The sequence below is a fragment of the Heteronotia binoei genome, chromosome 12 (genome assembly GCF_032191835.1).
Source record: "Heteronotia binoei isolate CCM8104 ecotype False Entrance Well chromosome 12, APGP_CSIRO_Hbin_v1, whole genome shotgun sequence".
NCBI classification, from domain to species: Eukaryota; Metazoa; Chordata; class Lepidosauria; order Squamata; family Gekkonidae; genus Heteronotia; species Heteronotia binoei.
In genome coordinates, this window is record NC_083234.1 from 44,745,849 (window position 1) to 44,769,671 (window position 23,823).

The window sequence follows — 23,823 nt, forward strand, 5'->3', positions numbered from 1 at the left end:
ATACAACCTGTCTGAATAGGGCAGCAGTATTTCTAAAAGTACTTGGTGAAGCAGAATGCTATACCCCAGAATCTGCAGAAACACTTCAAAGGGATCTTGGGGCATATCTTCTTGCTGTGGCATCATTTGCTGGCAAATCTAGGGTCTTTCTGGTTGGGGTTTTGTTTCCCTATGCCTTTAACACCGCTCTAACAATGCAATAGCTGAGTTTCCACAGTCTTGAAAATTCAGTGAAGGGTCATGCTTTGCTTGTTGGATGCCTATCTTATGCAGCTGCTGAAGGTCATAGATGATCTGCCTGGAGGGGAAGGGGAGGGGAGATTTGCTATAAACTGGATAGCACAAATAGCATTTGGCTGATATGTTATAGTAGCTACTGAACAAAGTTTGGGTCCCGTGGCACCTTTAAGACCACCAAAGATTAATTCTAGGTATAAGCTTTCGTGTACTGCACGCTTCAAACTTCGTTAGTCTTAAAGGGGTTGCTTTGGTCTGTTGCTTCAGACTAACGTAACTACCCATGTAGTAGTGGCTACTGGTGGACTAGGACAGTGGTGGGGTTCACATTCAAATTCCTGTTTGCCATGAAATCCACTGGGTGACTTTGGACTACACATTATCTCTCAGCGTAATTTACTTCAAGAGAAAAAAGTTCCAGTTGGATAGCTGTGTGAATCTTGCATAGCAAGCATAAATAGAAGGCCTGTAACACATTGAATATGTGAAAAAGTATTCCAACACAAGTTTGCATGAGTCGGGGCTCAGTTCATCTGTCACATGTACACTCCAATGCATCAGAGGAAGTGAGCTTTGACTCACAAAAGGCTAAGCTAGAATATTTTTTTTGGTCTTTAATGTGCCCATTGGACATTTGTTGCTGGGAGGATAAAACAGAAGATGGGAGAACCATGCATACTGCCTTTTAGTTTTGTGGAGAAGGGGAGGGATCACAAAATATGTGCTGTTGCTTGGAGTGTTGGCCTACAACTCTGGAAGATCTGGGTTTAGAATCCCGCTGTCATGATGAAGCTGACTGCTTCAATCACTTTCCTTCAACTTAACCAACCTTGCAGAGTTGCTGTGAGGATACCCTTTAGTTATGGGATGCTGCTCTATAAAAGGGTACCATCAGCATCTGGCAAAAAATTACAATGATTCAGGCTACTTACCATCACCTATAAAAGGTTTGGGTCAAGAACATAAGCCATGTTGGATCAGACTAATGGCCCATCCAGTCCAACACTGTCACACAGTGGCAACCCCCCCCCCTAAACCTGGTGCCATCAGGAGGATCTTCTTCGTGGTCTCTGTGCAGTCCCACACATGGGTTTTCCTATCAGGACGAACCCTACCTCGGAGATTTTAAATAGCTAGCCTAGGCGTTATTTTTGGCGCGCACTCCCTCCCGCTCTGGGGAGCAGGCATCCACTGCGCATGCCTGTAGCGCGAGGGAGGCGCCCAACCCACTCAGTTTCTTTCCAACCGCCGCCCGGGATAGTCCTACCTCGTTGCGCTCCTCACTTACCTCAGATATCTAGCCTTCGTTTTCCTCAAGTTTCCTCTTCTTTCATCCTTCGCTATTTCTTCATATTCTTATCTTCAAAAAAAAAAAAAAAAAAGGATTTAGATAAATATCTTCCCCGCTTTTTCCTCAGACCTCCCTTCCCCCACCCCCACCCCCCCCCCGGGCGTATGGAAGGAAGGGACAGTAAAATAACTTTCAAAAGGTGCTCGCGCTGTAGGGCGAAAATCCCTACATCGGACGGGCATTCGCTTTGCTTGTTCTGTTTGGGAGAATCCCATAAAGTGGACGCCTGTGCGCACTGCCTTCAATTTTGCAAACAGGCGCGAAAAAACAGAGCCGCTAGACTCAGAAGTCACTTAATGGAGTCTGTGCTCCAGCCTGATATGTCGCAATCTTCGTCAGCAAGTAAGTCGCCTCCCCTACTGACTCCCCAAGGGGACGGCGCAAGGTCGGCAGCTTCAGTGGCCATTGCTCCCAGCAAGCATAAGTCCGGCGATGCCGCGAAAGCCGGCGACGGCGCGAGAACGTCAGAACAAACGGCCGCGGCGACTAAACCAAAGGGCGGGAAGCACACTAAGAAACATAAGCATTCCGACCCGAAGGGCCAGAAGGATTCGAGAAAACCGTCCGATCCGAAGGCTCCGCGGAAACCGACAGACCCGAAGGACCCGAAGATTCCGAAGGACTCGAGAAAATCCTCCGAACAACAGAATGAGCCTGAGACGCAATGCGAGCCTTCCACTCCCGGATCCGACACCCAGGAAGTGACCACCCCGGCTACGGAGTCGCCGCACCAGCAGACGGAAGAAGTTATTCCCATTCCGTCCCGATCCCCTTCCCCGCATGGATCCATGCTAGACCCTGCGCTGGAGCCGATTCGAGACCCGCAACAGTGGACTCGACACCACATCAATCCTAGATCGTTCCGCGATATGTCGAATCCCATCCAGTACAAACATGATGCTTACAGGTACTTCGATGCGCATCGGTTCCCAGCCAGGTCTCCCAGCATGGAGAGATATAGGTACCATCATGCGCGTTTCCCGGAGAGATCCCCTAGTAGAGGGAGGGACCGCCATCGCTACAACCCGAGATCTCGGTCCCCATCCATGTCCCCGAGGCGACGCCATTATGCTTCAAGGTCTCCTTCCATCGAATCCCATGCATGCTGCGGATACCATCATTCTCGGTACCGAACCGATTATCACATGAACCCATCCAAGGAAGCGACTCCTGTCCAACGGAGCAAGCAACCACCGAGACAGCCGTCTCCGACTCCTTCCACTTCGACTTCTAAACCTAGGGGTGCGATTCCAGTGGAACCCAAAAGCACGACTCCAACCAGACCGGACCTACCTGAACCCGAACCTGACTCTGATGCTGAATCCGAAGCTCAATCATCGGATTCGATACAGTCCATGTCCCCTGGGTCCCCTGCTTCAGATATCGCCAAGCCCGCGGATTTGTCACCTTCCGAAGGGGCAAAGACATACCTGGACTTGATTGCCAATATGGCCTCTGCACTTAACGTAACTCTTACTTCGGATGCACCCAAGGTGACAGACGTGGTACACGACCTGGTGCACTCAGATTTACCTGCTGGTTCCTTTCTGCCGATGCTGCCGGTACACCTAGAAGCCATCAAAGAAGCTTGGGACAACCCAGCCTCCATTCCCCCGACTTCAAAACGAATCGAATCCCTTTATAGGATCCAAGCACCGGATTCGAAATTTTTATTTAGCCATCCAGCACCGAATTCTCTGATAGTGCATTCATCTTCTAAAACCAAACAGACCCGCCACCCGGTACCCCCTGAGAAGGAAGGCAGGAAGTTAGATACTCTTGGAAGGAAAATGTATTCAATCTCGACGGCAACTGCCAAGATCAACAATTACCTAGCATACTTCGCCGCGTATTCCCACAATATCTCCTCCCAACTGAATACGCTAGTCTCTGCCCTGCCTGAGCCCTCCCAGAAACAAGCCTGCAAGCTACTTCAGGAGCTCAACAGGATTTCAAAGCAACAGATAAACACCATCCGTCACTCTGTGGGGTGCACTTCCAAGGCGATGGCCGCCTCCATTGCCCTAAGACGACATGCTTGGCTTCGATCCTCTTCGTTGCAGCCTGATCTAAAATTCAAGATAGAAGACCTTCCCTTCGATGGCCAAGGTCTCTTTAATGCCACAACGGACGATATACTGTCCACCGTGGATGACAGCCGCAAACGAGCGAAAAGATTGGGGGTAGCCCAACAGCAGCAACAACAACAGAGCTATAAGCCCAGATCATGGAAACCAACCCCCTTCAAACGTTCCAGATCCCCTCGACAATCTGAATACTGGAAACGTAAAGCTCCTCCTCCAAAGCAATCCTTTAACCAGAGACAGCAGAGACCACAACCACCTAAAAAGGCTGCATCTTCATCGAAGCAGTCTCTTTGACTTTCTACCTCTACCACTTCAGCACGTCTCCAGACTTCTTCCATTTATCGACAATTGGCAACAAATAACCACAGACAAATGGGTTCTGAACATTATTTTGAGGGGCTACTCCATAGAGTTCCAAGCACCACCAAAAAGACATCATTTTGTTTCCACTCCCCCATCACCTTCCCTTCAGGAAGAAATAGACACCTTAACAGCCAAAGCGGCTATAGAGCCTGTCCCAGTCCAGTATCATCGGACAGGTTTTTATTCCAGGTACTTTCTAGTCCCGAAAAGGGATGGGGGACAGCGCCCGATTCTGGATCTAAGAGCCCTAAACAAATTCATCCGCCACAGAAAATTCAGAATGATCACCTTACAATCGATTCTGCCATTAATCCCCAGAAACTCCTGGATGGCACTGGTAGATTTACAGGACGCATACTTCCACCTGACAATACACCAATGCCACAGGAAGTTTCTGCGTTTCGCCGTTGGCAACAACCACTACCAGTTCCGAGCTCTGCCCTTCGGACTTTCCACGGCACCACGGACATTCACAAAATGTATGGCGGTTATTGCAGCGTACCTCAGGCAACGCGGCGTTGCAACCTACCCATACATAGACGATTGGCTCCTTGTGGGAGCTTCAAGGACACAGTTGATGAAGGACATTTCCATCACACTTGCGCTCCTAGCAAACCTGGGCCTCCAGGTCAATCATCAAAAGTCACACCTTACCCCAACTCAAGACATTCAGTTTATTGGGGCTCGTTTGTGCACCACGGACCACAAGGCGTATCTTCCTGTGGACAGGATATCCTCCATTCAGACGCTGGCCACACAAATAATGCAACAACCCAAACAAGCGGCCTTCAACATTCAGCGCATGTTAGGACTTATGGCAGCCACAACGGCAGTTCTGACACACGCAAGACTACGCATGCGAACCCTACAAATCTGGTTCGTCCGCGCGTTTCGACCCCAACACCAATCTCAAGGAACGGTCCTCACTGTTCCGAGCCACATCCTCCCTTCGCTCGAATGGTGGACAGTTCGAGCTCACCTGCTTGCGGGAATGCCCTTTTTACGGCCAAGTCCATCAGCAGTGGTTACAACAGACGCCTCGAGATGGGGCTGGGGAGCTCATCTCGACGTACTCACGGTCCAGGGGCAATGGACACCGTACGAACAGTCGCTCCACATCAATTGCTTAGAGCTTCTAGCTGTTCACAGAGCGTTAAAATCGTTCCTTCCATCTCTTCAAGGCCTACACGTACAGATCGCCTCAGACAATGTGGCGACGGTTTTTTATATAAACAGGCAAGGAGGGACAGCATCCACCCGCCTTTGCAAAAGAGCAATGCACCTGTGGCATTGGAGTATTGCCCATCAGATTCACCTCACTGCGGTACATCTTCCTGGCATACAGAATGTTCAAGCGGACAGACTGAGCAGATATTCCATCAACGACCACGAGTGGTCACTCCACCGGTCATACCTTCTGCCAGTATTCCGGAAATTCGGAACTCCGTCAATAGATGCGTTTGCTGCACCAGACAATGCACAGTGTGCGATCTTTTTTATGAGAGGTCCGCCCTCACAACAGTCTGCAGGGGATGCCTTCATACAGACGTGGGCCGGTCCACTACACTTCCTCTTCCCTCCCTTTCCGTTAATAACACGGTGCATACAGAAAATTCAACTGGACAACACAAATTGCATTCTCGTGACGCCATGGTGGCCACGTCAGCCATGGTTCACAACCCTTCTCCTCCTGTCAGAAAGCACTTACCATCACTTCCCTCTGGCACACAACCTCCTGTCCCAACAGAACGGCAGGGTTCTGCACCACGACCCGAACAGACTTCGCCTGACGGCCTGGAGGATATGTTCTCAGACTTTCCTGAAGGAGTAAGACACGTTCTCCTTAATGCAAGGAAACCGTCAACAAGGAAGTCATATTCCATGAAATGGAAAAGGTTTTCCATCTACGCTACCAAGCATAATTTCAGACCCTCCTCGGCTTCCATGCCTCAAATCTTAGCATATACACTGCATTTGTCAGAAAAGGGCCTTACGTACTCCTCTCTGAAGGTGCACCTGGCAGCAATCTCAGCTTTTCACCCGCATGTACAGGGTCGAACTGTCTTCTCACACCCTGCTGCGAAATCCTTCTTAAAGGGAATCTTACATTTGCACCCACCACTACGGCAAATGTATCCTAGCTGGAGTTTGTCACTAGTGCTTAGCCAACTAGTAAAACCACCTTTTGAACCTATGGCTACGATACCACTTCACCTCCTCTCATGGAAAACGGCTCTTTTAGTTGCACTCACCTCTGCTAAAAGAGCAAGTGATCTCTGCGCGTTCAGAGCGGACTCGCCTTACACCATGTTTCACCATGATAAGGTGGTGTTACGGCCAGATCCCGCTTTCTTACCGAAGGTGGTCTCCGCATTCCATCTGCATAGAACCACTACCTTACCTGCCTTTTTCCAACGGCCTACGGATAAGGGCCAAGAAGCTCTACACTGTCTAGACGTGAGAAGAGCACTCGCCTACTATATAGATCGAACTGCATCGTTCCGCACAGACTCCAGACTTTTCGTGGCCTACGGCCGCCGTCATAAGGGAAAAAAGATATCTACGCAGAGACTATCAAAGTGGTTGGTTGCTGCTATAGAGCTGTGCTACAAGCTCGCGAAGCAACCAGTTCCATCTGCCATAAGAGCTCATTCTACAAGAGCTTTGTCAACGTCATCTGCCCTTGCCAGGGGTGTATCCATGGAGGACATTTGCGCTGCTGCCGCTTGGTCTTCCTCCTCGACCTTCGCCACGCACTACGCTTTGGACGTTCGTGCTAGGCGGGATGCATCCTTTGGACAGGCAGTTCTTCGCTCCATCTTTGACTAAGAAGCTGGTCCGGGCTTGGTGAGTAGTTACTTACCTTATAGCCTATAATGTGCTGCCTATGTTGCACTAACCTTTGCACTATTTTTTCCTCCAACTCTAGTGCCAGCACCCACCGCCTTGCAGATCAGCTTATCAGTCACCCATGTGTGGGACTGCACAGAGACCACGAAGAAGATAAACAGGTTACTCACCTGTAATTGATGATCTTCGAGTGGTCATCTGTGCAGTCACACACGCCCGCCCAGCCGTCCCCGCTGCTGGCTACTTGTCTTATATATCCGCGCTCCTATTATGTCAGCGGCGGGGAAAGAAACTGAGTGGGTTGGGCGCCTCCCTCGCGCTACAGGCATGCGCAGTGGATGCCTGCTCCCCAGAGCGGGAGGGAGTGCGCGCCAAAAATAACGCCTAGGCTAGCTATTTAAAATCTCCGAGGTAGGGTTCGTCCTGATAGGAAAACCCATGTGTGTGACTGCACAGATGACCACTCGAAGATCATCAATTACAGGTGAGTAACCTGTTTTTCATCAGTGAGGCCAGGACACTAGAAGCCCTCCCACTGTGCCCCCCCCCCCAAGCACCAAGAATACAGCGCGTCACTGCCCCAGACAGTTCCAACAATACACTGTGGCTAATAGCCACTGATGGACCTCTGCTCCATATGCTTATCCAATCCCCTCGTGAAGCTGTCTATGCTTGCAGCCGCCACCACCTCCTATGGCAGTGAATTCCATGTGTTAATCACCCTTTGGGTGAAGAAGCACTTCCTTTTATCAGTTTTAACCCGACTGCTCAGCAATTTCATTGAATGTCCACGAGTTCTCATATTGCGAGAAAGGGAGAAAAGTTCTTCCTCTACCCCATGCATAATCTTGTAAACCTCTATCATGTTACCCCTCAGTCGACGTTTCTCCAAGCTGAAGAACCCCAAGCGTTCTAACTTTCATTAGTAGTAGTAGTATTTTATTGCCATCAAAATGACCCGATTGTGATTTTACTATGGTCAGTTGCCCTGAGCCCACTTGTGGGGTAGAGCGGGATATAAGTTAAATAAAATTTTTAAAGAACGGGATAAATACGCAGCACTCAGCCGTCGGAGCCGAGTCCGAAGCGCGGGGCGGGGAGGCCAGCGGTGGAAAGGCCGATTCTCCTCCTGCATATTCATGAGGCGGGTTCGCCTGGGTGCGGCGCGCGGCGTTGACGTCACTGCGTTGGAAGCGGTGGCGGGAGATCGCGGAGCTCTTGGCCGGCCATGGCGGAGGAGGCGGAGGGCTCGGACGCTGGCAGCGAAGAGGTGTTGCTGACCCCCGCCCAGCTCATCCGCAGCCTGGAGCAGGTCAGGTCGCCTAAGCCCTGCGCTCAGTAGAAGGGCGGGACGGGAAATCAGGACGACGAGGCAGCCTGGGAGAGTAGGGGAATGCGCCACCGTGGCTCTAAGCATTTTTTTTTTAAGTCATACAAATCGGGCTTTCTCAGTTTAAAACATTCTCGTTTAATTATAGGGTTTTAAGCATCACCACTGCGATCCCATGTTTATTCGGAAGTAACTCCCCTTTGTTCGCTTGGTGTTGCCGCCAAGCCTACAGCTTGATTTGAGGCTAAGGAAGACTTTTGCTCGTGCCCCTCCTCAAAAACCTGCCCGGCTCAGCCTAACTGCACGCTTTGCTCTTGGCGAGTACGTTAAATTGCCCGGGGGAGCTGCGGGCCTAGGGTTGCCAAGTCCAAGTCAAGAAATATCTGGGGACTTTGGGAATGGAGCCAGGAGCAAGGTTGTGACAAGCATAATTTAACTCCAAAGGGAGTTCTGGCCATCACATTTAAGGGGACCATGCTCCTTTTAAATGCCTTCCCTCCATTAGAAATAATGAAGGATGGGGCACCTTCTTTTGGGGCTCATAGAATTGGGCTCCCTGGTCCAATCTTTTTGAAACTTGGAGGGTATTTTGAGGAGAGGCACTGGATTCTATGCTGCAAATTTGGTACGTCTACCTCAAAAAGCAGCCTCCCCAGAGCCCCGTGGATCAATTCTCCATTATACCCTATGGGAATTGCTCTTCTTAGGAAATAATGGAGAGCCCAGCAGACATCTCCCCCCCCCCCGGCTTTTTTATGTCCCTGAAGCAGGGGGAGGGCCTCCAAACCAGGGGATCCCCTGCCCCCACCTGGGGATTGGCAACCCTAGCTGCAGCTATGCGCCCTGTTGGGGAAACTTCCATATACTGGTGCTTGCTTGCACTTGCAGCATGGTTCCACCCCACCCCCAGCATTTCAGCTCTAGCAGCCTCCTCTCCATTGTGGCCAACCGGATTATTGTTTTGTTAGCAAAGTTCTAGGCCACTTTTGTGTTTTAAAAGAATGTTTGAGAGCTGTTGATAAACAGTAACTTTTAAAACGGCAAGAAAACCCCATCAAGACAAAGACCTCTCTCCTGTTGTTGGAACTTTCTCTGACCCTGGTGGTTCTACTTAATCGCCATGACTGTTGACAGAGCGCCATGCATTTGGCTAGCTCCCTTTTACAGCCATCTACATGCTACATCTTAAGCCACAGAGTTCCACAAATTAATCGTGCATTGTGTGAGGAGGCACTTCCAACATCTTGAAAAAGTAGATCTGTATCTCTTTGGTGTCCATCAACTTCCATGAGAGATTCCAGGTTCTAATATTATGGGATACAGAGAAGAAAACTTTCTTGTTATCCTTCCACACAGTGCCATCTCATTTTGTAAACATCTTTCACAATAAGCACCAAACTCTCTTTAGCTTTTCTTTGCAGGGAAGGTGCTGCAACCTGTTGATGATTTTGGTTGCCCCTTTTTCGCATCTCTTCTGGAGCAGAAATGAAAGCTTTTGCAGGTAGCATAGCTCCCTCCCTCTTCAGGGGCTTCACCATGTATTGTAAAATCTTCTATGGAAGATGGTTCCAGGCTGGAAGGATTATACAGTGTGTTTATAGAATGCCACATGTGATGATTACATGTGCAGATTTATTGTCACAAGGCCACAATGTGAGAATTACCAACTGGCTGTGCACTTCATGCTGTATACACACCATGTGCCCCTTGAAAAGCCAAGTGTACATGATGGCCGTGTGTTACAATCTACATGGTACTTGCATCTTCTTCTCTTTGCAACCATCCCCTGGTGTTTTCAACTGTTAATGCAGATTAGAATACCATGGTCCCTGACTCCAATACGTGAATACTGACAGTGTAAGAAATGCCTGCTAACTGAATAGAACAGAAAGGGCTGAAGTGGATGATGGAGTAAATAATCAGCATTGGGTGTCATGCCCTGAAGCTCAGAAGACAGGATGTCTTGCAAAAGAAAGTACTGCAAGAAAGATTGGATCCTTGGAATTGGGGGAGGATTCTGATGTTTGAGGCCTGCAGTGTCACAAGACTGGGACCTTCTATTGCAGCATCTTCCCTGCTGTAGGGATGCTATTCTGAAGACTGGGGGGAGAGCCCTGAAAATGGAGCATCCTTGATCCTCACTGTCCATTTTGACTTTCCAGGCCTGGATGAATGAGAAGTTTGCCCCAGAGCTGCTGGAGAGCAAGTCGGAAATTGTCGAGTGTGTTGTGGAGCAGCTGGAACACATGGTACTGCACTGGGGAGAGGGGAGAGAAGCCGAGTGGCTGGCAGGTGGAAGGGGTGCCAGCTCAGTAGTGTGGTATAGGGGTTGGAGTGGCAGGCTAAGACTGAAGAGATGCAAACTGCCACTGCCACGAAGCTCACTGTGCAATGTGGGGTAAGGCCCACTCTCTGAGTCTAGCCTGCCTCACAGGGTTATTGGGAAGATCAAATAAAAGAGAAAAGAACCACAAATTCCATCTTCAACTCCTTGAAGGAATGGAGGAATAAAAATATGTTTTTATTAATGTAATACATACAACTCTTGCCCTTCTTCCAAAGACTACAGGTGGTGTGCATTGTTATATATGCTTCCCTTTTATCCTCACAGTGAGCCTAAAACTATTTTCAGACCAAAAGTAGCATAAAAATCTAGATGTTAGCTGGAGCACTGATGAAATAGTCCTGTGAAGACTGTGAAAGTGGGAATAGGGATAAGACAGAGAGCACCAGGAAAACAGCTATACTGTCACCTGGTGCCCAGGTTGTTGCATTGCTTCCTGCCAACCCAGTCCTTCCCAAATTTTGCATTCCTTTCACAGAGGCATAATCTGTACAACTGAGCAGGATATATAGATTGCTCCTACCAAATTCAGAGTCTTGTGCCACTTTGGAAGACTATAGAATTTATTTTTACCTCAGTTTTTGTGAACCACGGCCTATTGCATTATGAAGTGCTGTGTTCTCTTATCTTGTTTGGATCACCTTGGCAACAATGATGATCAGGGAGGGGCCATGACACAGGCAGAATATGTGTTTGATGTGTAGAAGATCCCAGGTTCAGTCCCAAGCCTCTCCTGCTTTAACATATTAAACTTAACATTTAAATATTGGGGAACCTCTAAAATCCTGAGCCAGCCAGTGAATGGAACAGTTAAGGCAGCTTCATGCGATGGGTTCGCCCTCAGCAGAGACAAACAAAAAAAGGCTTGGTGGCTGTTGAAGCCTTTCCTGTCATTAAAGCCCTTTGACTCTTCTTGCAGGAGGAGAACCTGAAACGTGCCAAGGGAGGTGATCTGAAAGTCGGCATCCACCGCATGGAGGTTGAAAGGATCCGCTATGTCCTCAGCAGCTATTTGCGCTGCCGGCTCAGAAAGGTAACAGCCCCTTTGGCGCAAGCAACAAGCAGTGTATGAAGTCCTTCATGCATGGAGGCTTCCCAGGAGTTGCCTCTTCAGGGACCAGCCACCTGCCCAGTTCTCTCTCCAGAAACTTTTTATAATTTCCAGTAGGAACTGTTAAATGGTCCTGACCTCCCTTTCCAGAACACTCTCATGTGGCATGCATAGAATAGGATTCTGTAAAGCTGTTCTGATTTTGGTTGTGTTGCAGAGAAATCTGGGATAGATTCCTAGTGCACCTTCTCAGTTTCCACAGGGCACCTGCCATGCCAGAAATGAGCCCTAAGGCTGCATGTTGCAGGAGATGACTGTGGAGGTGATCTATAAAGTCCTGCTCCAGATGTGCTCTGATGGTAGCAGGGAGGAAAAGAGCGGCTGGCAGGTTACTCTGCACTGGCCCATTGACTTTGACTCACTTTTCTTGAGGAACAGCATGAGAACTTCTTTTTGGGTGGAAGTATTATGTTATCTCATTTTTGCATCCTTTTTGTAATGGTGGTTTAGAAAGCAACTCATGGGAAGTGATTCTCAATAAGAAAAATGGCTTGAGGTAAAAGGAGTTTTAAAAGCCACTCTCTGTCATGCTCACGTCCTTTAAACTATGGCTGCAGCAGCTGCATTCTGTGTCACAGGAAACCATCTGTAAAAAGGATCCCAGTGAATGAAAAACAGCTCTGATCCTTTGAGGTGGGGGTGGGGGCAGGACTGAATGGCATTAGGAACCTGTTGGCTGCTTTGTATTTCTGTATTTTTAATCAGTGTTTTGGAATGGAGTTTTTGGTTAGGCTCACTGGAAACTCTTTAGCTAAAAGGCAGGATGTAAATATTTTAAACAAATAGTGGCAGGCCTTTCTGAGATGGTTCCAGCTTACTGGCCTTCTCAATGAGGAGCTAGGAGAAGATTTTGACAAGCCCTGGATTTCCAAAGAGTGTCACAGTCTGAAAGCCATTTGCTGTGGATGGAATGCCCTGTTCACAGCTGGAGTGACGTAACTCAGAGCTGAACTACAGAAAGCACTGTGTGTATGTTTCCCCCCCTATAAAAACCAAGGGGTAGGGGGAGCTCTTTTCTGCACTGATCAAATGTATGCTGATGGAACTCCCATGCATAGATCTTACATAGTTGAGCCCTAAATAGTGGAGTGGAAGGAAGTGATGAATTGAGTGGCTTTTGAACATTAGCATCTACTGTGCTGGGAAACCTGGCTAATGTAACTGCTTCTGGGGCACTCTGCCTTCCTTGTGCCCTGCTGTGGCACATGTTAAGCCAGGAGAATGGAAGGCATCATTGTTTGAGTGGATGCTGGGCTGGAGCACTTTGTAGGATTCACATTCCTGGGGAGGTTTTGGATCAGTCTTGGTTTTTCATTAGAGGTTCTTGGCAGTCATCATGGTTGCAATTCTTTATAGCACTTTTGCCATATACGGATGGCTTTGCAATTCACATGCTGTGTCTTTCCTTTTGCAGATTGAGAAATATTTCCCCCACATCTTGGAGAAGGAGAAGACTCGGGCTGAAGGGGACCCATCCATCCTTTCCCCAGAAGAGTTTGCCTTTGCTAAAGAGTAGGTAGATGGTAAAGGCTGATGATGGGGGAGAGCTAGCTATGCAACTGGGGTTGCCACAGGGCAGTTGCTGACAAGCAGTTTTGCATAAATTGTGCAGTTCTGAACCAGATTTCTGCCATACAGAGAAGAAGAGATTGGATTTATACCCTGCCCTTCGGTCAGAGTCTCAGAGTGGCTTACAATCTCCCTCCCTTCCTCTCCCGACAACAGGCACCCTGTGAGGTAGGAGGACCTGAGAGAGCAGCTCTTTCAAGAACTGTGACTAACCCAAGATCACAGCAGCAGCTGCATACGCAGGAGTGGGGAATCAAACCCAGTTCTCCAGATTAGAGTGCACCTCTCTTAAACACCACATCAAACTGGCTCTCCAAGAAGAGTTGGATTTATACCCTGCCCTTCTCTCGGAGTCTTAGAATGGCTTACAATCTCCTTCCCTTGTTCTCCCCACAACAGACACCCTGTGAGGTAGGCGGGGCTGAGAGAGCTCTTTCCAGAACTGCTCTTGAGAGAACAGCTCTGAGAGAACTGTGGCTGACCCAAGGTCACACCAGCAGGAGTGGGGAATCAACTCAGTTCTCCTAGATTAGAGTCCGCAAACTTAACCACTACAACAAAATGACTCTCCAGTGGGATTCCTGGAATTTAGTCAAAGAAAGAGAGAAGATGGCAGAAAACATATTTTGTTATTTGGTGAACCTGATGCAGCGTGCATCTTCTGTGTGTTCTCATGTTCCCGTGACCCTGCAAATGTCTTCAGTAAGCAGCCTTGTTGGTCTGCATTAGAACAGCTAGATTCAAGCCCTGTTGTTGCACCTGAGAGACCAACAAGATTTTCAGGGTATCTTGGGAGTCTAAGGTCTTGCTTCTGACCAAGGGAGCCTTGACTCTTGAAAGCTCATACTGAAAATGCTTTGGCTTTCCTTCTAGTCATTCAGAAGTCCCACCAAAGGTTAACATAACTACTAAAGTAGCAAACTGGAGGGCAGAGCTCACTGGAGGGGGCAGAAAGGAGAGTCCAAAAGTCTGTGTGTGCTCACAACCAGAACACACAAAAATTCCATAACAGCATATAGAGCATATAGTACATGTGCAGATGAATCACAGATGGCTTAACATGTGTGCATCACTGCAATTCCAAAATTTATCTTCCACCTTTGTGCAGTCATGAATTTTCTCTGGATTGCCAGCTCATCAGAAAATTCTGGGCCTGGCTTGCTCCTGTGAGTTTAATAACCGCTTTCTGCAGAAACAGACAAAGAAGCTTTTCGTGTTACAGAAATAAGACCAGCTGTCTTCAGAGCAAGGTGCTGCTGAAGGCACAGGGACAGCTAAGTAAGCCGGCAGATAACGAAGTAAACATCTGCAAGGGAAACTTGAAAATAGACAAGTAGAAATAATTTAAACCTTCCATGTCAGCTGGCTGCACATAGGAGCACGAGTCGAACTTCCAGCCTAGATGAGAGCCAAGGGTTTAGCGGATGAAACCACGGAACTTGGCAAATGTTAAAATTAGGACTGAAAGCAAAATCCATGAACACACAAAGCTGCCTTGTAATAAGTCAGACCACTAGTCTGTCAAGGTCAGTCTTGTCTGCTCCAACTGGTTCTCTTGGTCCACTGGAAGACGTCCATCGCATCATCTGCTGCTTGATCCTTCAACTAGTGATGTTGAGGACTGAATCTGGGACCTTCAGCATGCAAAGCAGATCATCTGCCTCTGAGCCAGAACTCCCCATTCAAAACATCTTTTTTTTTAAAGAAAAGGAGCAAGTTTCTAATTCTTAAGGTATATAAAGAGAGGCTAGAGTGACAGCAAAGAGCCAGAGTGGTCTCTGAGCAGGGCATCCCGGGGTGAAGGGAGCCTTGCAGAGCTTTCTGCCCTGCCCCATAATTAATACAAACATGCAGAATAACTAAGCATATGCATTAATTTACATAATAACCCACTTTTACTCGCCCCACATCTGTGTCTTTAACCGCAACCCAGCATGAAGAAATTGACCGGGTGAAGGTTTATCATCTTGCCAAGAAAAGGTTTGCTTCCTTGCTGTGTCTGCAGTGTGCTCCTCTTTTAAAGACATGGAGCTGGACCGGTCAAGAAAAACAGACAAGCTTGTGTTGTCCTGTACATGACATTAGGTGGTGCAAAGACTCAAATCCTCCATAAGAACATTAGAGAAGCCATGTTGGATCAGGCCAGTGGCCCATCCAGTCCAGCGCTCTGTGTCACACAGTGGCCAAAAAACCCACGGTGCCATCAAGAGGTCCACCAGTGGGGCCAGAACACTAGAAGCCCTCCCACTGTTGCCCCTCCCAAGCACCAAGAATACAGAGCATCACTTGCCTCAGACAGAGAGTTCCAACAATATGCTGTTGCGTATTGTCCATGGGTATTCTTTGCTCATGGCTGGTGACTGGCCAATTTCAGCCATTCTGTTTTCCCTCCGAGTTAAAGACCAAAGCTGTTGCTCCTTGCTTGCAGGTACATGGCAAACACAGAAGCCCATTTCCGGAATGTGGCTCTGAAGCACATGCCTCCCAACCTGCAAAAGGTGGACCTCCTGAAGGCAGGTAAGCAAGGCCTAAGTTTATCTGGCCCCATCTAAATCTGGCTTGGAAGAGTGATTTAAAGAGAAATGCCTTTCCCAAGCTGGCAGATGGAGTAGTGAGAGCTTCAAGAGCCACACAATACGTGTGAAAAGAGCCACAGTTTGGCCACCCTTGATCTAACAGATAGGCATTGCTGTCAGCACATCTGGACAGCTAGTAGGGCTCAGTGGAATTGAATGAAGTATGTCCTCTATTCCTTGCCCACTGTGAAGCCCGGCACAGATCAAGTTGCCTTTTGTGGTGTCTGACTCTTCTGGCTCAGTATAGCCTGCTCCAACAAGCCATGGTTTTCCAGTGTCCTGGAAAGAAGTCTTTTGTCATCCTGGCTACCCAGCTGGTTGAATCTTCATGCCAAGCCTGTGCTCTGCCACCTAAGCTGTGGGCCCTGTGAAATCGCTTTGCATCCATCCAGCCAAGTATTCTCAAGTAGACATCTCCAAAGTCACCTGCTACCCAAGGCCCTTTAACGGGTTGGACTGGGACTGTCTGCATACATGCAACGCAGGCACTGCAGCTCCCATGGCATTCCTGGTCTTGTATGGTCTTTCCTTGCAGTCGCCAAACCGAACCTGGATGCTTTTGTGTTCCTGCGGGTGAAGGAGAGGCAAGAGAACATCTTGGTGGAACCGGAGACAGATGAGCAAAGGTAGAGAAGGGGCTTGGGATGTTGCTCGGGATGCAAATGTAACATATATCATGTCATCTTAAAAAGCAGCAGGGGGAATGGGAGGCTGATTTGAATCTAGGTCATGTCATAGGGATGTTTGTCTCTTGCCCCTCTGCTGCTTCCCAGATTGACAGGGCTCCCCTCCCGGCGGTGCTATCAGACCTGCCAAGGCAAAAAGACAGGGCCACTGCGGGCGTCTGATCGGTTTCTGTTGGGAAAACAGCATGGGGGAAGGAATTAACCCTGCCCCAATACCACAGCCCTGGTTCTAACATTAAATAAAATGCCACAAGATCTGATCACAAATGTCCTGCCTGAAAGGTAAAAAAGGTAAAGGTAGTCCCTTGTGTAAGCACCGAGTTGTTATCAACCCATGGGGTGATGTCACATCACAACATTTTCTTGGCAGACTTCTTAATGGGATGGTTTGCCATTGCCTTCCCCAGTCATCTACACTTTTCCCCCAGCAAGCTGGGTACTCATTTTACCAACCTTGGAAGGATGGAAGGCTGAGTCAACCTTGAGCCAGCTACCTGAACCCAGCTTCAGCTGAGATCCAACTTAGGTTGTGAGCAGAGCTTGGACTGCAGTACTGCAGCTTGACCACTCTGCATCAGGGGGCTCCTGCCTGAAAGGTAGTTTCATCCAATGTTCCCTCTAAGCTGCAGAGTCTTGTGAGCAAAAATTCTACTTTGTGAGCTACTGGCATTAAAGTTGGGAGCTATGGCATAAATTAGTGTGCTCTGGAGTCCTTCTTCCTGACAATGTGTGTTTGAGGGTAAAAATCTGTGAGCTAGCTCATGCCAACTCAGCTTAGAGGGAACATTGGTTTCATCTAAGTGGACTTTGTACAGATAACTGAAAGCCATGCTTGTTGAGTTAATGAGCTCAAGTACATAAATAAAAAGGGGGAAGAGAAGATGATCTATAGGAAGATCTTCATATAACAGTGCCCTGTGTTTATTTTACTTCATTCATACCCTGCTTTTCTCCCCAGTGGGGACCCAAAATGGGTTACATAATTATCGTCTCCCTTTTATGCTCATTCCTCCCTTGTATTCTCACGACAACCCTGTGAGGTGGGTTAGGCTGAGAGGTTTGACCATACCGAGAGCTTCCATGGCAGAGTGGTAGATTCTAGCCTGAATGGTAGTCTGTCACATTACCCACGGTGCCACACTGGCTCTGTAGGCTGGATTGTCGTTCGATGGAGACATACAGTATGATTTCCACCCACCTGATGGGCCATGTTTTTCCTGCATCATTGGTGAATTATAGGAACAATTTTCTGTGCTTCATCAGTGTCCTTGGAGAATCTGACCCCAGGATATTTGATGCTTCTATCCTCTTTTGATTTACTTGCAGTGCTATGCTAAGCAGAGTTGTCTCTTCGAAGCCCATTTATTTCAGGGGACATAGAGGGGTACAACTCTGCTTGGGGCTGCATTGTTAATCATCTTTCTGTTATCCTCATCCAAATCTGTTTATACCAAACAGCTCCATTCTGCCTTGATTAACTTTGAATCCTGCCAGGTTTCTGAATTTCCCTAATACTTCCTGTTACTCTTCCCAGATATAATCCAGGGTTATATATGCGTATTATACTAAGATCAGCATTTATTTCATTCATTCATTTATGTATTTCATTTGATTTATAACCCACTCTCCCCAAAACCAGCGGGCAACAACAATTTGTAAATATACAATTTAAAACCTTCTAAAATATAACATAACGTTTTTAAAAATTAATAAGTAACAAGATCAATAAAACAGTTTCTGTACAATTTAAGATTCCACTGAAATAACTGCAACAAAGTGGGACAGCAGATGCTGATCAGCATACTAATACCTGGCCGTTTGTTGGGGAGCCCCCAATTCTAAACTCGCCTCAGCCAGAAACTAGCCTGAGCTCTTGGTAATCCTTACACGGACCTTTTTAGGTGAGCCATTGTTTATCTCTTCATTACGGATGGGCAGGTGAAAAATGAATGTATTTGAGGTGAAACTCTGGCCTTGGTCAGTTCCAGCTCTTCTGATTGCCATTCAAGCTCATCTGCTGGGCAACTTCCCAGGTTGCTCAGGAAGCTTTGCATGCAGGCCTTTCCAATTTTATTCTAAGCACTATGCCATACTGTTTTTCTCCTCTGAACTGCTGATAATGCATCACAAGGAATAATATTTTGAACATTTCAGCTCTCAGGGAGGGTTGGCTGGAGTTCTCTGTGCCCTTCCCTATTATGCCCCTTCTGACCCACGATGGCATGTAGAGATCTTCTAAGAGAACCACACTGGAGTCCCTCCCTCCCTCACCCCCCATCCTGGTCCTTGTGAGAAGGTCACCAGCATTGCTCCGTTTTTTGCTAGGTGGATGCTCAACACATGCTTGAGCAAAGAGGTCTTAATCCTTGCTGTTTACATGGATCTTGACTGTAATGATGGTCGTAGTCTTACCATTTAAACCTTTACTTCAGGCTTGATGTTGTGGCATGTCTAGACTCTGACATCTTGAGTGCCTAGTTGGAAAAATGAAAGTTTAAAAAACCTCCACCTTAAAAAGGACTTAAAGAGCTCCACTTTAAAAAGGACTGGTTTTGCAAATGCCTAGAGGGGTTGCCATCAGGCAGGAATGTGGAATTAGGGATGCCAGCTTCCAGGCGGGGTCTGGGGATCCCCTGGAATTACATCTCATCTCCAGATTACAGAGATCAGTTCCCCAGGGGGAAAAAATGGAAGTTTTGGAGGGTGGACTCAGTGACATTGTGCCCTGCTGTAGCTCACTGGCAGAGTATCTGCTTGGCATGCTGAAGGTCCCAGGTTCAATCCCTGGCATCTCCAGTTAAAAGGATCAGATAGGAGGTGATGTGAAAGACCTCAGCCTGAGACCCCAGAGAGCTGCTGCCAGTCTGAATAGACATTTCCAGTGTTCCCTCTAAGCTGCGTTAGTGTGAGCTAACTCACAGTTTTTTAGCTTCCAACTCACACATTTTTGTCTCAACTCAGGAAGGATGGCCCTAAAGCAAACTAATTTATGTGGTAGCTCACAACTTTATGCCAGTAGCTCACAAAGAATTTTTGCTCACAAGGCTCAATTTAGAGGGAACATTGGACATTTCTGGCATGATTCAGTACAAGGCAGCTTCATGTGTGCTCACTGAGGTCCCTGTCCTCCTTAGGCCCACCTCCAGATCTCCAGGGGTTTCCTAACCTAAAGATGGCACCTTTACCCATCCCCCATCCCCTGCCAGGGAACATCTGGTGCTACATGGAATTAATTAAATACTTGAAAATGTAGCATGCTCAATCATACATATGTAACATGCAGCTAAATCCCACTGTGCATTGTAGGTTTACTCCCAAGAAACAGGGTTGCAACTCTAAACCGGTGTTTTTTCTTTGTTCTCGCTCTCTTTCAGAGATTATGTGATTGACCTGGATGAAGATTCTCAGCACCTGATCCGATACAAAACAATTGCTCCTTTAGTGGCTTCGGGGGCAGTCCAGCTCATTTAAACATCGTGGAAACCCCTGGGCATTCTGCAAGTCCCAAGTGAAGGATTTACCCCGAAACCACCAGGGCCGCTTGGCTGACAGCAATACCATCCCTGCCTGCCTCAAGGATTTGACATCAGGAGTCCGAACTGTCCTCAGTGCAGCTCAGCTAAGCTCATGAGACTCTTGTGTGTGAAATTTGCCCAGGTGGCTGCAAAGAAGAGAGGGTGTTGCTGACATCAAAGAAAGGATGGTGGGTGTGGGAGAGCCTGACCTTTGGCAGGGCTGGAGGAGCACATCTGATGTTCTGTTGGATATCCAGCAGGTGGCAGTGTTGCACCATAGCCTTTTGCTCAAGACTGCACAGTTCTAGAAACTATCTTTTGAAAATCGTATGAGTTCCTTCTCACCAGTGCAAGTGGGTGTTGGTGAATTGTGTTTGTTCCCATGCAGGATATTGTGATGCCCAGGCCTTCCTTACCTTGCTGTACGAACATTGCTGCAGTCCATGACCATTCACACATGCAGCAACAACAAAATACCAGCTGCCGTTGGCATGCCACAGAAAGATGCTAGAATACCTCCAGGAATGAAGGACCTTAAGCTATGCTCTTTGCAGACCCTGTTTGTTTTTTAAAAGAAGTTTAAAATAATGAACCATGCTCTCCATTTTAAAATGTCCCAATATTCCTCCCAGTATCAATCATTAAATATGTGCATGTAAAAGATACCAAACAGCCCATTAGTTGTAAATGATATGATTTCTAATTGAAAGCTTCTGCTGATTTATAACAGCAATAAAATATGAAATGCTGTTCTTGCTGTAGTGAAGGGAATTCAGGAATCAAGGTGCCCCTGCAGAAAAGGCCCTGTCTTTGGTCACCTAAGAGGTGAGCACACAGAGTTAACCTCTGTAGAATGTCTTTAACTGGTAGGCAGTTGCAAACGCCAGTACTCATATATAAGGTTGAACCCCCTCAGAACTTGGACGAGCCCCCTAAAAAAGTACTGATACTCACTCAGTACCAGTAAGCACTATCACAAAAAAGCCCTAGCCTGACTCAATAAAAAGCAGGACCACTTCTACTATTGTTCAGCACTACTGCTGCTTTCATCTCCTGAAGGACTCTACCAAAATCATTTTGGCCTCTCACCTTTTCTACAGCAACATCTAGAGAATGCAGCCTGGTTTTCTCTTGTTCTGTGCCATGTCCCTATCGCCCACCCTCTTTCCAGGCCTCTGATAAGGCTTGAAGATTTATATATCTTGCTGCCGTTTACATCTTCATAGTGGCTCATGGATACATTCCAGCAAAGTTGTTTGCAAGGCCAATGGTAAACTGATCAGTGCAAACTAGCAGCTTCTCACCTGCTCTCCGGCCAGAGGGCTGATAACTCTCTGGCTCTGTGCTCCAGCACCATTCCTTGATACTATCTCCAGAGAGGGGGGGAGAAAAGAACAATTTGTCCTGGACCAGACCAGCAGCAGAATGGCTAACATCTGGCTGGAGGCTGTTCTTTCCCTGCAAGAAAGGGAAGGAGGAAAGGACTGAGAAAACTGCAGCTCCATCTGTCGCTGCAGAGCTGTTAAGGAGGCAACCTCTGGCTTTACACATATAACACCTTCTTCCAATTTTATCCCAGCCTTCTTGGAACTCCTCATGACCAAATGCCCTAAGTCCCCAGCGATCTGTCCTCCAGAGGGAACAAACCTGGGTAATCGTTACACCCTAGAATAGCTCATCATTTGGAAAAGGGTGCATGTAACAGTTCTACGTTAGACAGCCCACTGATCTGTATCAGTATAAGAAAGCTTTGTGATTATGGCTCAATAGCAGAGCACACTTCAAGCATGCAGTCGGTCCAAGGTTCAAATTCCAGCTAAGGATCCCTGCTTGCAGGTTCTGAAAAGGGACCTTCTCTACTTGAAATCCTGGGGTACTGAAAGCTTCCCATTTTTTTCTATGTACAAAATGGTGGTTTGGGGGAAATCTGACAGTTATCTTGTGGTTATTTGTTTTTCCCTTGGACCAACACCTGCATCTTTGTCTGTCTTGGAGATGGATTGTATGTGTGGCTGTGAATGAATGGCTTTTTGCTTTGTTCTCCCTGCCTGTGAACTCACCAGCTGACATATGCACGTGCAGTCTCTCTGGCCATTCCCGGCGGGGTGTGTGAGTCACTGTCTGGCCATGACCCTGATTAGAGAGGCAGCAGGCAAATTACAGGCGGCTGTTTTTAGACACATTGTCTCCTGGATCCGGCACTGCGTGGCTTCTGTGGAGGATTAACAGCCATTGGCTAATTCTAATCAGCCAAGGAATTGCTGCTGTGGCCCAAAGGCCAAGAACTCTGCTTTCACAGGAAAACAGAGGCTTTCATGTGTTGTTTTCATCTATCCCTTTCCTAAACTGCAATTCTAGTTAGATTTTTAAAAACAGATATGTATGCCCTGCTTTTCTCCACAATGGGGACCCAAAACAGCTTTCAACATTGTTTTCTTCTCACAGCAAGCCTGTGTGGTAGGTTAGCCTGATTAAGTATAGCCTCACGAGTTTTTTTCATGACAGAACTCTGAGATCCAAGTCCAGCATTATAGCCACGCTGGCTAAAACTTCCTGATACGGCTTCCACGGTGGATTGCCAACCTTTTTCTTTTTTTTGCCTAAGAGGCAAAAATTCAACTGGTGTAAAGGTAAAGGGTAGTCCCCTGTGCAAACACCAGTCATTTCTGACTCTGGGGTGATGTCGCATCACACTGTTTTCATGGCAGACTTTTTACAGGGTGGTTTGTCATTGCCTTCCCCAGTCATCTACACTTTAGCCCTGCAAAAAGAGGCAATGGGGGAAAGCTTTGCCCCCTAGATTTCTTCTTTGCACTTTTTATTGGTCCTTTGGTATTGTGTGTGCGCGTGCACCTGGAAGTCATGGTGACCTACTGGGGGCATGGTGGTTGAATAAAGCATGCCTCTGCTTCTGGCTCTGGTCTTCCAAGGAGGTCTCCCATCCAAGTACTTGCCAGAGTCAACCCTGCTTAGCTTCCAAGTTCTGATGAGAACAGGCTTGCCTGGGCTATCTAGGTCAGGGCTCTTAGCACATTTAAAAAAAAGTGGTACCCTTAATTACAATGTTGCTAGATTTTTCATCAAACCATGGATTGGATCTTGTATTGTCAGATCTGGAATGTGTTCTCATCCATCCTTCCTAGCCCCATTAAATCCAAGGATAGAAGCCTTAGTCCTTGTATGCTAAAAAGTCTTTGCCCTCCCAACAACCCTGTGAGGCAAGCTACTGGCATTCCTGCTTTGGTGCCACTGAGGCTGCGAGCGAGAATGTGGCTTGCTGTTTGCCAGAGGATCCATAGCAGAGCGCTCAGATCTCCTATGGTGAAATGTAATGCTTTTAGCCAGAGAACCAGAGCAGATCTGGGAGAGGGAATGGCTTAAATTGTGCACAGAGAGGCGTCAGGACACACACCTTTCCATGGAGGAGTCTAGGGCTGCCAGATCTGTGTCGGAAAATACCTGGAGACTTTGGGGGTGGATCTGGGAGAGGGCGGGGTTTGTGGAGGGGAGGGGCCTCGGCACGGCCCAAGAGTTCACCCTTCAAAGCAGCCATTTTCTCCAGGGGAGCTGATTTCTGCCAGCTGGAGCTCAGTTGTAAAAGCGGGAGATCTCCAGGCCCTACCTGGGGGCTGGTAACCCTTGGAGGCAGAAAGCTTTCCCTTCTCCATTTGGGAGCAACTGATTGCATGCAATTCCGCAACGGTGAAACGGAGTGCACTCTGCACGTGCTCAAGGAGCCTTGGTCTTCCAAATTCCAAGAATGAGTCCTTGCATTAAAACCGGGCTGATCTTCTCAAGGATCTT

General features: G+C 47.7%; 1 protein-coding gene across 1 annotated transcript; it reads left to right on the forward strand.

Moving 5' to 3' along the window:
• The first annotated feature begins 7,965 nt into the window (after positions 1 to 7,965).
• On the forward strand, positions 7,966 to 20,771 carry GINS4 (GINS complex subunit 4). Its single transcript, XM_060251109.1, has 7 exons — positions 7,966 to 8,200; positions 10,381 to 10,467; positions 11,482 to 11,595; positions 13,088 to 13,185; positions 15,671 to 15,759; positions 16,354 to 16,444; positions 19,879 to 20,771. The coding sequence occupies exons 1-7, from the start codon at positions 8,117 to 8,119 to the stop codon at positions 19,973 to 19,975; spliced, it is 660 nt and encodes a 219-aa protein (XP_060107092.1). The 5' UTR covers positions 7,966 to 8,116; the 3' UTR covers positions 19,976 to 20,771.
• The last annotated feature ends 3,052 nt before the right edge of the window (positions 20,772 to 23,823 follow it).

Bases quoted from the DNA above. Each gene is read 5' to 3' on its own strand.
- GINS4 (XM_060251109.1), top strand. From the start codon at position 8,117: ATGGCGGAGGAGGCGGAGGGCTCGGACGCTGGCAGCGAAGAGGTGTTG. The intron at 10,468-11,481 runs GTACTGCACTGG...CTCTTCTTGCAG, and splicing joins TGGAGCAGCTGGAACACATG to GAGGAGAACCTGAAACGTGC. The intron at 13,186-15,670 runs GTAGGTAGATGG...CCTTGCTTGCAG, and splicing joins GAGTTTGCCTTTGCTAAAGA to GTACATGGCAAACACAGAAG.